Source organism: Oncorhynchus kisutch, linkage group LG11 (genome assembly GCF_002021735.2).
Source record: "Oncorhynchus kisutch isolate 150728-3 linkage group LG11, Okis_V2, whole genome shotgun sequence".
NCBI lineage: Eukaryota > Metazoa > Chordata > Actinopteri > Salmoniformes > Salmonidae > Oncorhynchus > Oncorhynchus kisutch.
The window spans coordinates 59,483,564-59,499,084 of NC_034184.2; the positions used below are offsets into that span (position 1 = coordinate 59,483,564).

At 41.7% G+C, this 15,521-nt stretch overlaps 1 protein-coding gene across 2 annotated transcripts in view; it reads left to right on the top strand.

The window, feature by feature from the left end:
* Positions 1-15,521, top strand: part of myripb (myosin VIIA and Rab interacting protein b) — a 197,537-nt gene that overhangs the window by 17,633 nt on the left and 164,383 nt on the right. For both annotated transcript variants that reach the window (XM_031835980.1, XM_031835981.1), the window contains exon 2: positions 6,311-6,492. In XM_031835980.1, coding sequence (XP_031691840.1) covers positions 6,383-6,492 — 110 coding nt within the window. In that variant the 5' untranslated portion in view covers positions 6,311-6,382. The remainder of the gene's footprint in view (positions 1-6,310; positions 6,493-15,521) is intronic.

A 15,521-nucleotide genomic window follows, 5' to 3' on the forward strand; every position in this document is an offset into this window, starting at 1 on the left:
CGTTCTTCGTCTCATAATGTTTCCAAATACTCTGGTATACGGTATAGCGTCCAAGCTGGTCTACCTTCTTAATTGTTACTTGTGTAACTTTCATTATCCTCCCTGCTCATGCTGCAGAGAAATGTGAAGATATATTAAAGATATTAAAAAAAATTGGTAACGGAATTACAAGGCACAAGGCAATGTTTGTTACAGAAGGCAAATAATTTATCCAAAACGAAATATCTGTTGATATTAGTTGTTAGGGGTCTTCACTTCAACATGATTGTATTTAGATTTATTTCTAATACCTTTTTTTAATACTTTTTTCTGGTAGACATTTTCTAAGACCCCTTTTCCATATGTTTGACCAGAAATCAAAGCATTACTTAACTCATTTTTAAGATAGATACATTTTTCAACCATTTCCTATGCCTCCATTTCCCCAAAATATAGAAGTAGCTTTCATTTGACACTCAATTTGATATGCTCCTATAATGTTGGTACTGTTGGGTTTGACATTCTGAACATTGAGATATTAAATAAATGATAGAGAAGAATCATAGAATCAAAGGAGAAAGTTAATGGTTCTCTGAAGAAGGCTTTGGAATGTGTTGATGGAGGAGAGGATAGCGATGTGTTGATATAGGTTAAGACAGATGGATATTGGTGGATTAGTTGGAGGGGTTGAGGGAGGAGGTGAGGGGTGAGGTCAGTTCCCCTTAAGGGAGTAATCAGGGTTAGTATATGGTTACCTTCTTTCCTGTGGAGCCATACACTGTAAGAAGGAGGAGTGTCTTAAGTGGGATAAATATATCTGAGTGGGACAAATGTTGAGTTGTCTGTTTTCAGCTGTACAGAACCTTTGGGGAATGAATAAACGTGGCTTCTCTAGTGTCTGTGAGTTATTTACTCTGAAAAATAAGAACCTAACAGTCCTTAGGGGAGTAGGTAGAAATTTCCCGTAGACGTGGATCTGGGGTTCGTACCTGGGGAAAACTTCACTCTGAGCGTAGGCTTTCTGTATGGGACTGTCTGATTCCCTGTCTTTAGTAGACATAAGTCACATGACACCTGTTGTGAGTTGCTATGTTGTTGTTTTCATTCACTAGTGCATGTAATGACTCACTGAAAAAAAGCAACCTTTTCTCTTAGATCTTTGATGTAAATTTAGCTATTGTCTGGGAGTTCACATGTCTTGTAGGATTACGATAGACCATACCCATTTTATAAGACATTGAAACGTTGTGGACACAATCCCCAAGCACCGTAGCAGATCATCACAGTTTGGTATCTGTAGATGGGTCCCGCGTGCATACGGCTCAGTACATCACTGGGGCAAAGCTGCCTACCATCCAGGACCTCTACACCAGGCGGTGTCAGAGGAAGGTCCTAAAAATGGTCAAAGACCCTAGTCATAGACTGTTCCCTCTACTACCGCATGGCAAGCGGTACCGGAGTGCCAAGTCTAGGACAAAAAGGCTTCTCAACAGTTTTTACCCCCAAGCCATAAGACTCCTGAACAGGTAACAACCCCCCCCCTGCTACTCTCTGTTTATCTTATATGCATAGTCACTTTAACGATACACTCATGTACATACTACTTAAATGGCCTGACCAACCAGTGCTCCCGCACATTGGCTAACTCAGCTACCTGCATTGTGTCCCACCACCCGCCAACCCCTCTTTTTACGTTACTGCTACTCTCTGTTCATCATATATGCATAGTCTCCTTAACTATACCTACATGTACACACTACCTCAATAAGCCTGACTAACCGGTGTCTGTATAGAGCCTTGCTACTCTTATTTTCAAATGTATTTTTACTGTTGTTTTATTTCTTTACTTACCTACACACACACACACACACACACACACACACACACACACACACACACACACACACACACACACACACACACACACACACACCTTTTTTCCCGCACTATTGGTTAGAGCCTGTTAGTAAGCATTTCACTGTAAGGTCTACACCTGTTGTATTCTGCGCACGTGACAAATAAACTTTGATTTGATTTGAAATGGTACCCTATTCCCTACATAGTGCACTACTTTTGACCCATTTGGGACGCAAACTGTGTGTAACTCACACATCCCACTGTGCTGCTGGATTCAGGAATGCATCATCAATGGAAACGGTCTTGTGGGCAGTGTGAACGGTGGCTTCCACGGAGCCTAAATCTCTGAGTCACCGCGGCGAGCAGATGCGCTCTGACACACTCAAACACACACACTGGCGTAATTGATGCCCTCCACCCACTGTCCTTGACATGGCTACAAAAAGCAGGACTGAATAATTGCCTCCTCCTGTGGGTTGTGAGTAATGATGCATTTTCCCTCTAGTCTATACAGTAATTGTATTTTGGGCTCTGGTCAAAAGGAGTGGACTATATAGGGAATAGGGTGCCATTTGGGATGCAGAATATGACCTACCTACCTATATGGCCCTCCCCAAGGCGGATACAGTACAATAGACCAAATAGCGCTGTTCTTTTCTCCTACTGTACGTCAGAGACCGAGCAATCAGCTAGAGGAAGTCCAGAGCCAAGGGGTAGGACGATTGATGGCCTTGTACTGTATTCTCCCCTTGCTCTCTTTGTCATCACCAGGATTCTTTTTTTTATCAGGAGGGACACAGGCATTGTACCACGGGGTGTCTTGAAGCCACTCGTGTGCATCTGAACAGGACTAAGAAAATTTGTGTTCAGAAAGCAGGTTCCAATCAGGCAGAAATACAAGGAAAGAACAGCATAGTATTGCAACCTTCAGAGTGGGATATACAATAGAAAATGCCAGGACACTTTCCCACTGTGAATGCAGTGCAATTGTATTTTGGGTTATTTAATTAAACTTTTTAATTACTTTTAGATTTGTATTGGTTTTATTATGTTATCTTGTACACTTATTTGTATTTAATTAGAGATGTTGTATTTTATAATTGGACTTTTGACCTATTTTGTTCAACAACAAAAAATTACATATTTTTGAAAAATAAAAGCATTTTTATATAGTAAACACTTAGCCTTCTCTTGATTTAGTGAAATAATTAGCACCCCAGTAGTGTAGGGGTTCTATCCTACAATCGGTTGAAGGAGAAACCAACTTTTGAGTGTTATGGAAGTGGCTAGTCTTCAGAGGTGTAAGGATAATTAGGAGTCTGAATCTTGGGTATTTTGTGCAGGAACTTTTAAGTTAATATTCTATAAGAGGTGCAGGATCTATAGTAGTAGATCATTTAAGGTGCTTGAACGCACTACCGGTGTGCTCCAGCCCAGGTCAAGCAGCATTGGTGGAAAAAGTACTAAATTGTCATATTTGAGTAAAAGTAAATATATCTTAATAGAAAATGACTCACCGAGTAAAATACGGCTTGAGTATTTGGTTTTTAATATATTTAAGTATCACAAGTAAATGGAATTTCTAAAATGTACTTAGTTGAAGTCAGAAGTTTACATACCGTAGCCAAATACATTTAAACTCTCAATTCCTGACATATAATCCTAGTAAAAATTAGAGTAGAGTGATTTATTTAAGCTTTTATTTCTTTCATCACATTCCCAGTGGGTCAGAAGTTTACATACACTCAATTAGTATTTGGTAGCATTGCCTTTAAATTGTTTAACTTGGGTCAAATGTTTCTCATAGCCTTCCACAAGCTTCCCACAATAAGTTGGATGAATTTTGTCCCATTCCTCCTGACAGAGCTGGTGTAACTGAGTCAGGTTTGTAGGCGTTGTTCGCACATGCTTTTTCAGTTCTGCCCACAAATGTTCTATAGGATTGAGGTCAGGGATTTGTGATGTCCACTCCAATACCTTGAAGTAGCTACTCTCTGTTCATCATATATGCATAGTCACTTTAACCATATCTACATGTACATACTACCTCAATCAGCCTGACTAACCAGTGGCTGTATGTAGCCTCGCTACTTTTATAGCCTCACTACTATATATAGCCTGTCTTTTTACTGTTGTTTTATTTCTTTACTTACACCTAATACCTTTTTTGCACTATTGGTTAGAGCCTGTAAGAAAGCTTTTCACTGTAAGGTCTACAACACCTGTTGTATTCGGCGCACGTGACAAATAAACTTTGATTTGATTTGTGCACACCTTCCAGAGATGTGTTTATAACATACAATATGATATTGGAAATTGATTTCCAATTAGATAGGGGCTGCAGGTAGCCTAGGGGTGGCAGGTAGCCTTGGGGCGGCAGGTAGCCTAGGGGCGGCAGGTAGCCTAGTGGTTAGCATCGGACCAGTAACTGAAAGGTTGCTTGATCGAATCCCCGAGCTGACAAGGTAAAAATCGTTCTGCCCCTGAACAAGGCAGTTAACCCACTGTTCCGAAGCGTTCATTATAAATTAGAATTTGTTCTTAACTGACTTGCCTAGTCAAATAAAAAAAATTAAACCTTGTCAAAAAGGTTCTGATGAGGCTTGAGTGATGAATGGTGAGAGGGTCTTCATGTAGTCTAGGTCAATAATGTAGCACATAATTGTCAGATCTTATGAATCTCCATTTTCTCCATCCACTCTCATCTCACTCAATAGGGATGTGCTGCATCCACACTCATACGCTTCTACCATATGATAACTTTATTGTCCATTTACATAGAAATACATTTTGTGGGATGCACCGATATGACATTTTTGGCCGATATTGAAATCCAATATTTTCCTTGCCAAAATGTATTTAAAATTTGTAGTGGCCTTTTTAAGCATTCTAGTACAGTTAAATAGTTGAAACACACACTGACCAAAAGGTTATTTTGTTGGCATTTACGTATGTCAACATTACCAGTAAAACATAATCAAAACCTATTTCTTTCACTTGCTGTGTTGTTCATTTGTTCAGTCGTTTCATTCTCAAGCAGGATTTCGTCATGCATGTCAAGCAGTAAAGTTTCAGCTCTGTCTGTCCGTGGCCTCTTCTGTCGTGGGTCCTCTTACTCGGTGTGCACTGTCCCTGTGTCCGTTACCATCTTGTCCAGCTGTGTCTAACATTTAACATAAACCCTGTTTCTTGTCTGCATCGACGTAGCGGCCTATGTACCTAGCATCAAGCATAGTGGCGACACAGTAAAGAGGCTCAGAGAGAATGCCACCGAATCACTTGTTCACAGCCTCGAGTAGTGTATTTTGTACGTTTTAACCATACGGTCTGTGTCAGCAGTTTTGTTGAGCAGGAGTTTCAATGCCATGACAGAGGGTATCACGTCTGCTGCAGACGCAGTTGATGACCATATTTCTCGAGTCAGTTGTTCGAATGGCGCTAGGAGTGTGTTCATGTTTACAAGTTTCAAACATGTTCTCAAATGGCAGCAGCAGTATGAGAACCAGCACATTCTTGAGCATGCAATACGGCTTTCCTCAGTACGAAATCATTGTCAACCCACTGTGCTGTCAGACTCACCATGCTCATGAGTCTGACATCGCTGGTCCAAATGTCAGTCGTGAAGCTAATAACAGTGACAAGTAGCTCGTGGATGTGCGTTTCAACAATACTGTGTAACTCCTGTAGGTTAACATCTGAAAAATAGTGCCTACTTGGTAGTGTGTACCGGGGCTCGAGGTGTTCGACCAGTCGGCGAAAGCCAACATAACATCATCCATGACAGAGAACGGTTGATTGTCAAGGGCAATTGAATTCCATTATCTTGGCTTTAATGGATTTCGCCTTTTGAGCTGTCTCGCTGACATTTTCTTCTGCTTTCAAATGACTGCTCGACTTGAAATGGTTTAGTAGTTGGAAGTGTGCGCTTAGTTTTTTTCTGCTTTTGTTCTAAGTAGTCGCTGAAAGTCTGGGGATGATGCACTTTCAAGTGAGTAATTAGGATTGTGGTATTGAAAGATTTCACTCTCCCTTCCTCGGGAAATAATAGCAGCACGAACGTTGCAGATGGCCTTTTTGTTATCTTCCTTTGAAACTTCAACATAGATCCACACAGCAGACATTGTGGGCTAGGTTAGGAATGCTGTGTTGCACGTGTAGCGCTATATTTTTAGTGGGGTCATTACGTCATCTACCTACATTATAAAGGTATGCAGGTCAGCTTTGACATCGGTTTTGCACATTGGCGTTATGCTGAACATCGGGCTGATGCCGACGTTGGCATTTTTAGCTAATATCATCCGATTCCGGTATGCTTACCGATATATCATGCATCCCTAGTCATCAATACACTACAGTACAACATAACACAAAGCAAAACCGCTGGAACATTTAATGTAGAAAGTCTTGATAGACACAGTTATGGACCGTCTCCATCACTTCTCTCTAAACCCCCTCTACCTCCTCCCCTATGCAGGGTTGTCCCTGCCCCGGCCTCCCGAGTGCCCCCCTGCAGCAGTACTCCGTGGCGTTGGCAAGGCCAGGAGAGATGGGGCGCAAGCTGGACCTGTCGGGCTTGACGGACAATGAGGCAGAGCACGTGCTGAAGGTGGTGCAGAGGGACATGAAGCTGAGGAAGAAGGAGGAGGACAGGCTCAGGTGAGTTGGGGAACTGGGGGAATTGATGTGGGGTCGGGAATGCAGGATGGGCCCCCCCCCATTTTGTTAAAAGAGGGATGTTCAGATATTTGAGAAAATGTACGATATTTGGTAACATTTTACTCCTGTGTCAACCAATTTACCACTTAAAACACGAGTTGTAAATTACCGAAAATGTGGTGCCCCCAGGACTCTAACTGGTATACGATCCCCCTTTAATACACACATTTTTGCTGATAGCTGTGCTATCCTAATCTGTGACATACCTGCCTGACTTTTTCTGAGTTTGGGGAAAGATAGTTGTGCTGATGCTGCTGGATGTAAAGAGGGAATAAGTTGTGACTGTCTCTTACGCCTAGTCAGACTGTGTGGATGTCAGATACTGTAAGGGTCTCGGGGTCAGGTCTCAGAGTGCCTCAGAATGCTGTTCTTCTTCACACACCCCTGAGAGACAGTTCCTTCTGTCAGATGCGACAGGCTTCCTCCCTCTCCTCCTTTTCCTCTGTCCCTCTCTTCACATTTCCTCCCGACCTCCATCCCTCACCCTCTGACAGGCTGTAACTACTACAGGGGCGTATTCATTCCGGAAATCGTTTACCATTTTTTAAAGAACCAAACAGAAGAAAACCGAGCAAACCAACAGGTTTCTATTGGACAAATTCAGGTAGGTCCCGCCCCGTTTCGGCGTGATGAACACATCCCAGTCTTACTCCCTCTCCTCCTTCTCCTCCCCCTCTCCCCTCCATCTCTCCCCCTCTCTCTGTGTGACAGGCTGCAGCTAGGGGATACAGTGTTGTGATGTTGACAGTCTCCCGTGGGGAACTGTCATCAAATGTATTGGCAGATCAGACCGTCTGGTTTGTGATGCATCAGCAAGCCTATGTTGTGGTGATCCTGGTGGACGCCTCGAGCCATTCAGAAATGATTATACAAATCTATCAAACTGAATATGGAAATATGTGTACATATTTGAGGGTTGTCAAGTTTTACTTCCTACAGCATTTTTTGTTTGTTGGTAAAGTATTATGCTCCCCTGTCTCCACGTTTGATCAAGAGCCCAATAGTGTTTTTTTCCCACTGTATTGCAGTAGCTTTTTACACTTCTTGGCAGTTTGATCTTATAGGCCTATCATACTACAGAACACCACAGGGATGACCTGCCATGGAATGATGTGTATTGGAATTATTTCAGTCGGTTATATAATAACATTATCATATCTTGCGTTGCCAGACTCTGTAATCTCACATTCACTCTGCTTACGAGGGTAGGGCTGAATCAAGGATACATTGTTATTGACCAGACAGCAGGCAGCAGAGGTTTTTGAGTCAGCTACACTTCTGGGCCTCGTCTAATCAAGACTGGGCTACAGCTGGCTCGGCTTCTCCATGAATTACTGTGAAATACACTTTTCTCTCTTGCAAACTCTTTCAAATGATCAAAAACAAAGAAACCTTTGAAAAACACGATGTCGAGCCAATATTGGTGTTTCTCCCCATTTTAAAAGCTAAATGCATGTAAGGATGTGAAAACATGCACATTTTCATTGGCAATACAGGGGCTCATGAAATAAATAACCATGGTAGCTTTGTTGGAGTCGCAATCTGGAGCAAAGTGTTGTGAAAGACTGTGTAACTGTCTTAAATATACTAGAAGCCCACTGACAACAAATAGAGTTACGTCCTTTTGTTTTCTTAGTTCGATTTGGTGTCTATTGTTTCCGAAAAGTAATTATGTTTAGTTTCTCTGTAGACTCTCTCTCTGTTTCATAACAGAATCAACGGTGTGCAGTAATCTTTGCTCTTGAGAAATCGATAGTTCCCAGTCGAGGGCTCTCTGAGCAGTGCTGAACACCCGCTCAAATTCAGTCACGTCTATCACACTCCTGCGGTTGAGGTTGGTTTGAGTGCAGGGAATGCTGGGAGCTCCATACAGTTAGGTACAAGTGCACAATAATGTCTTAATGGCAGTGATTTCATTCTCAGGGGTTCACTTCTTTGGCACAATGACTGAGGCCAATGCATCTCAAGAAACAGACCACATGCACAGTTGACCACACAGACTGGGACAAGTGTGTTCTCTCATTTCATGGCTGTTTTAAAAAGTGTACTTCTACACCTGCATTGCTTGCTGTTTGGGGTTTTAGGCTGGGTTTCTGTACAGCACTTTGCGATATCAGCTGATGTACGAAGGGCTATATAAATACATTTGATTTGATTTGATTTGATTTACATTATGAATGATTCTGATTCGACTTGGATTTTCAACCCAAGCAGAAAATGGTGTGGTAATCTGCGCTGTATTAGAATCACAACGACAGTTAATAGAAAAATGGTTTTGTGTGTCTGCTAGTATAAATGTACAGAGCATTCGGAAAGTATTCAGACCCTTTGACTTTTTCCACATTTTGATACAGCCTTATTCTAAAATGATGAATAAAACTATATTAAATCCAATCTACACACAATTCCCCATAATGACAGTGAAAACGTTTGTATTTCATTTTTTTTATACATATTTAAAATGAGAAATACCTTCTTTACATAAGTATTCAGACCCTTTAGTATGAGCCTCAATTGAGCTCAGGTGCATCCCGTTTCCATTGATCATCCTTGAGATGTTTCTACAACTTGATTGGAGTCTACCTGTGGTAAATTCTATTGATTGGACATGATTTGGAAAGGCACACACCTGTCCATATAAAGTCCCACAGTTGACAGTGCATGTCATAGCAAAAATTAAGCCATGAGGTCGAAGGAATTGTCCGTAGAGCTCATAGACAGGATCGTGTCGAGGCACAGATCTGGTGAAGGGTACCAAAACATTTCTGCAGCATTGAAGGTCCCCAAGAACAGAGTGGCCTCCATTCTAAAATGGAAGAAGTTTAGAATCACCAAGACTTTTCCTAGAGCTGGCCACCCCACCAAACTGAGCAATCAGGGGAGAAGTGCCTTGGTCAAGGAGGTGACCAAGTACCCGATGGTCACTCTGACAGAGTTCCTCTGTGGAGATGGGAAAACCTTCCAGAAGGACAACCATCTCTGCAGCACTCCACCAATCAGGCCTTTATGGTAGAGTGTCCAGACGGAAGCCATTCCTCAGTAAAAAGTACATGACAGCCCGCTTGGAGTTTGCCAAAAGGCACCTAAAAGACTGACCATGAGAAGCATGATTCTCTGATCTGATAAAACCAAGATTGAACTCTTTGGCCTGAATCCCAAGTGTCATGTCTGGAGGAAACCTGGCACCATCCCTTCGGTGAAGCATGGTGGTGGCAGTATCATGCTGTGGGGATGTTTTTCCACGGCAGGGACTGGGAGACTAGTCAGGATCAAGGGAAAGATGAACGGAGCAAAGTACAGAGATATTTTTGATGAAGACCTCAGACTGGGGCGAAGGCTCAACTTCCAGCAGGACAACGACCCTAAGCACACAGCCAAGACAATGCAGGAGTGGCTTCGGGACAAGTCTCTGAATGTCCTTGAGTGGCCCAGCCAGAGCCCGGTCTTGAATCTCTGGAGAGACCTGAAAATAACTCTGCAACGGTGCTCCCCATCCAACCTGACAGAGCTTGAGAGGATCTACAGAGAAGAATGGGAGAAACTCCCCAAATACAGGTGTGCCAAGCTTGTAGCCTCATACCCAAGAAGACTTGAGGCTGTAATTGCTGCAGAAGGTGCTTCAATGAAGTACTGAGTAAAGGGTCTGAATACTTATGTAAATGTGATATTTCAGTTTTTTTTATTTTTCACAAATATGCAAACATTTCTCAACCTGTTTCTGCTTTGTCTTTATGGACTAGTGTGTAGATTGAGGGATTAAAAAATATATATTTTAGAATAAGGCTGTAATGTAACAAAGTGGAAAAAGTCAAGGGGTCTGAATACTTTCCGAATGCACTGAATGTGTGTGTGTGCATGTGTGTGTGCTAATAAAAATATGGTTTCTGTGTGTGTGTGTGAGTACGCTTTCATTCAACCGTTATTGATCTATTTGTGCCGTGCAGCCAGGCACCTGCTTGATAAGAAGGATCAACCCAGAATTCCACATTTCACAATGTTCCAAGTGACTAGGTTATAACACCAAAAAACAAAGCCTGTTGTTCTCCTTTTGATATGAAACACAGTTGTAAGGAAAGTACTGTTGTGAACATTACATTAATAATATGAAAGCTATTGTACCTATGAAAACAGTAGCAGATGGTATTTGGTTGTTTCAGGGTGTCTTCCCCCAAACAAACGAGGGCGAAACCCCCAGGGGTTTTGCCCTCCATGCGTGGCTGATGTTTGTTTCTTCTTTTTTAAATGCCAGCCCGTCTGAGATATAAAATGTCCCATGAATACTTCACAAGGCTAATTAACAAGTCGTCTCAGCTGGCACTTTGAATGCTCCATTTTAATTTCCCTTGTGTTGTCTACTAAGAAATGTTTACAAACTTAATTGATATTACCTTCTGTCAGATAAGTACTGGCCTGTCAGAAAAATGTAAATATTCAAATGATGTGCATGTAATCAAACCTGGGTACAATCTCAGCTTTCCTGGACAAATGAAGTTCTGCGATGTAAGTCCCGGGTTGACCTCAACAGTGAAATGAAGGGACTTCTTAAACGTGCTACGTGTTTCTACTACTACTGCTGTAGCTGAGTTTTCTCACTGATTGTAATGCCAATGAGTTACATTGTTTAGAATGGATTGCTACTGTATGTCAACATTGTTAAATATTGGCATGCTGAGTCCTACAGTATATTTCCGTCAGAAATGCTTGATCAAGCAGCACTGTGAGCCGTTGCATCACGATGTGTTCCATTCTCTGATTGATTGTGATAATATTGACCCAATTATGATGTACAGCTACAGCATTAGCTGTCCAACCTCTGGCCTGTTTCCACCTGTCACTGTAGCCAGCCTGCTGGAGTGTGTCTCATCAAACCAGCAGAGGGAACAGAGTCTTAGCCCCAGAGCCCAGTCAGAGATGGATTGCTTAATAAACAGCGCTATGACTCCCAAGGGCCAGGAGGAATGATCAAAACGACTATCCATCCACCACTCTTTGTTTCCAAGCTTCTTCCCAGATTGTTCTCTCTTCTTTGCTTCTGCCTGCGGTAGCAGTAATTACTTCTGCAGATAAAGGCGATTGAGCCATTAAAGGACTCTGCCTTTTCCTGACATGATAATGCCAATTACTCTGCCCATGCTCCGTCTTTACACAGCTCATAGACAATGCTATTAATGAGCCTTGACAAGTCTGTCTTCACCGCCGTCGACGAAAGTCAAGTGTCTGCATTTTACAATCCTGTCTGTGTGAAGCTTGTGGTCCATGCAAGGTAAAAAATAGCATTATAATCGAACGATGTCTGGTGGCTAATTTGCTAGTCCTTTGTCCCCTGTAGACCAATACCTTTCCTCTCTCCTCTCTCTCAATTCAATTCAAGGGGTTTTATTGGCGTGGCATATGTTTATATTGCAATAGCAAGTGAAATAGATAATAAACAATCAAAAATGAATAGTAAACATTACACTCATAAAAGTTCCAAAATAATAAAGATATTTCAAATGTCATTTGTCTATATACAATGTTGTAATGATGTGCAAATAGTTAAAGTTAAAAAGGGAATATAGATAAACATATGTGTTGTATTTACAATGGTGTTTGTTCTTCACTGGTTGCCCTTTTCTTGTGGTAACGGGTCACAAATCTTTGGGTCAGTCACAGTAGTCAGGTATTCTGCCACTGTACTCTCTGTTTAGGGCCAAATAGTGTTCTAGTTTGCTCAGTTTCTTTTGTAAAACCTTTCCAATATGTCAAGCAATTATCTTTTTGTTTTCTCATGATTTGGTTGGGTCTAATTGTGTTGCTGTCCTAGGGCTCTGTGGGGTCTGTTTGTGTTTGTGATCCGAGCCCCAGGACCAGCTTGCTTAGGGGACTCTTCTTCATCTCTCTGTAAGTGATGGCTTTGTTATGGAAGGTTTGTTTCTCTCTCTGTGTCTGTCTCTCTTTCTCCCCCCCCCCCCCCCCCCACCACCCTTGTCTCTGGATGTGCTGTCTCAAGCATGCCCCCCCCCCCCCCCCCCCCCCCTTCACTCATATGTAGATAACAAATCTGGAGCTGATCATTGAACGGTGTAGGTTTTATGGAAGTGATTTTAATTGGTCAACCTGGAGCATCATAAATCTTTGGAAAATAAAGTGTCAGGGCCAAACAAGTGCAAGGCTGTTTTGTCGCTTGTAGAGAGGGCCTTCGTAATGAGACATTTGATATCATACCGTTTATCATACTGGGTGGTTGTGGGACTAGTTTCATAAAATAGGGAACTGAAATGTATACTGTATAATGACTGCTAGTGTTGTAATTGCTGTTGCGCAGCGATTTGTTGGACTAGAATGAGAATACCTTGATTAGCCAAGTACATTTATATATACCAGGAATTTGACCTGGTGAAAGACTACCTTCCTGTATCAAAGACGACTTTGAACAGCATTAAAGTGTTATTTGTTTTATACTTGTCTTTTGGGTTGTATCTCCTGCCAATATTTATTTTGATATGGTACAGACATGGTCAAATCAATTCAATACACAATGAATAAAAAAATATTGAAATAAAAAATAAATATTGAAATGCAGAGCTCTAGTTAGAGTCGTAGTTCCATGTTTTTCCATGTTTTTATAAAAAATGTATACCCTTCCCCGAGGTATGTGCCTCATCACAATTCTATCTCGGGTGATCTACGGACAGGTCCTTGGACTTGATGGTATAGTTTCTGCTATGACATGCACTGTCAACTGTGGGGCCTTATGTAGACAGGTGTGGATATTCATAAATCATGTCCAAACAATTGAATTGGCCACATGTGAACTCCAATCCAGTTGTAGTGCCAGCTCAAGGATGGTCAAAGGAAATTGGATGCACCTGAGCTCATTTTGGAGAGTCATAGCAAAGGTGTGTCAATACTTATGTAAATGAGTTATTTCTGTATTTCATTTTCACTTAATTTGCCAACATTTCAAAAAACATGTTTTGACATTGTCATTATGAGAAGAAAAACATATTTATTAAATGTTGAATTCAGGCTGTAACACAACAAATGTGGAATAAGTCAAGTGGTATGAATATTCTGAAGGCACTGTATTTTAGAGTGAGGTATGTCAAGAAACCAGTATAGAAATGCATGTGGTGTGTGTGTGTGTATAAGCAGTGTAACAAAAATACAATGTACAGTAGTAGAAATAATAGAATGAGCTATGTTGAGAATAGTGTTTTAAATCCACATTACAAAACCCCATGGCAAAATGGATCGAATTTCAGGAATTAAGCTTTCGAACCAGATTCCAAAATATGTATGTATGTATGTGAATGGTGTGTTTTGACAGTATGTGAGTAGAAAATGTGTATACAGCAGTAGTTGTATATGGTGAGCCATGACTAGAATACAGTATATACATATAAAGTGGTTAAAACAGTATGTAAACATTATTAAAGTGACCAGTCGTCAATGACTCTATGTACATGGGGCAGCAGTCTTTAAGGTGCAGGATAGGGTATCGGGTGGTAGCTAATGACAGTGTCTAAGGTTCAGGGCAGGGTACTGGGCGGATGCCTGCTCGGGATGACTGTTTTAATAGTCTGATGGCCTGGAGATAGAAGCTGTTGATCAGTCTCTCGGCCCAAGTTTTGGGCTGACTGCACCACCCTCTGAAGAACCCTGCGGTTGTGGGCGGTGCAGTTGCTGTATAAGGTGGTGATACAGCCCGACAGAATGCTCTCAGTGGTGCATCTGTAGAGGTTTGTGAGTTTCTTATGGGCCGAGTCAAATTGCTGTTGCGCCTTCTTCACCATGCTGAGTTTGAGTTGGAGACATGCCTGGCCACTCACTCATGGGTGAACAGGGAGTACAGGTGGGGGCTGAGCACACACCCCTGTGGGGCACCAGTGTTGAGGATCAGTGTGGTGGATGTGTTGTTGCCTGCCTTCACCACCTGGGTTCAGCCTGTCTAGGACCCAGGTCCCTGAGCTTAGTGATGAGCTTGGAGGGCACTATGGTGTTGAAGACTGAGCTGTAGTCAATGAACAGCATTCCTACGTAGGTATTCCTCTTGTCCAGGTGGGATAGGACAGTGTGCAGTGCAATGGTGATTGTGTTGTCCGTGGATCTGTTTGGTTGGTATGCAAATTGTAACAGTGTTAAGGGATTTTTTAAAATCAATAATGACTAATTATGTATACATTTCAATCAGGACTGACTAATCAGAATACTATTATGTTACTGTATAGATGTATGAATTTTCTTTTAATTCTAGTACTGAATATAATGTGTGTAAATATAATCAAGAATTAGAACAATGACTGTCTGTTCCTTGGTAGAAATGAATGAACTTATCGTCAGACTGGCTAGAATGCTTATCTACACAGGAAGACCTTGGCTCAGTCATAAATTATATTAAATTGGTAGGGAGACGATGTGGGAAGGCTTGAGATACTGCCTTTGTACCAGGGTGGGAGAAGAGACGGGACAGTTCGAAAACTAATGACGTCATTTTCAGTTTATAACCTGTGGTAAACTGTATCGTGTTCAGTACTCTCGAGAATAAATGCTACTGATTGATTTTGAGACTGGTCTCTGTCCATTTTATGCAAATAAGGATCTTACAAATTCTTAGGAGTGGACAGAGTGTTGAATTGAATTAGTTAAATAAAACATAAAGGAATTTAATTCCTGTAACAATTGGTCCTTCAAACCCGGATCTAAATACCCGTCTCTGCCATCTGAAGGTAGTATGCCGAAAATCATGCACGAGCGGGTCTAGTCCCGTTATTTTAAGACCTGGCCTCTGAATTGAGGTTAAAGACCAGGCCGGTATACACCCCAGACCGACAGGGACGGTGACTAGATTCCAACGAACATTGCTTTTCCCAGTCGGCGACAAGGTCAATAGCCTATATTCTCTATTCTGGGGGGAATGATTTAAGTTATCTTTGATTTGATGTTCTAAAAGGCTTAGAATTTATCAAGAATAGGAGCTTTGCTATTCC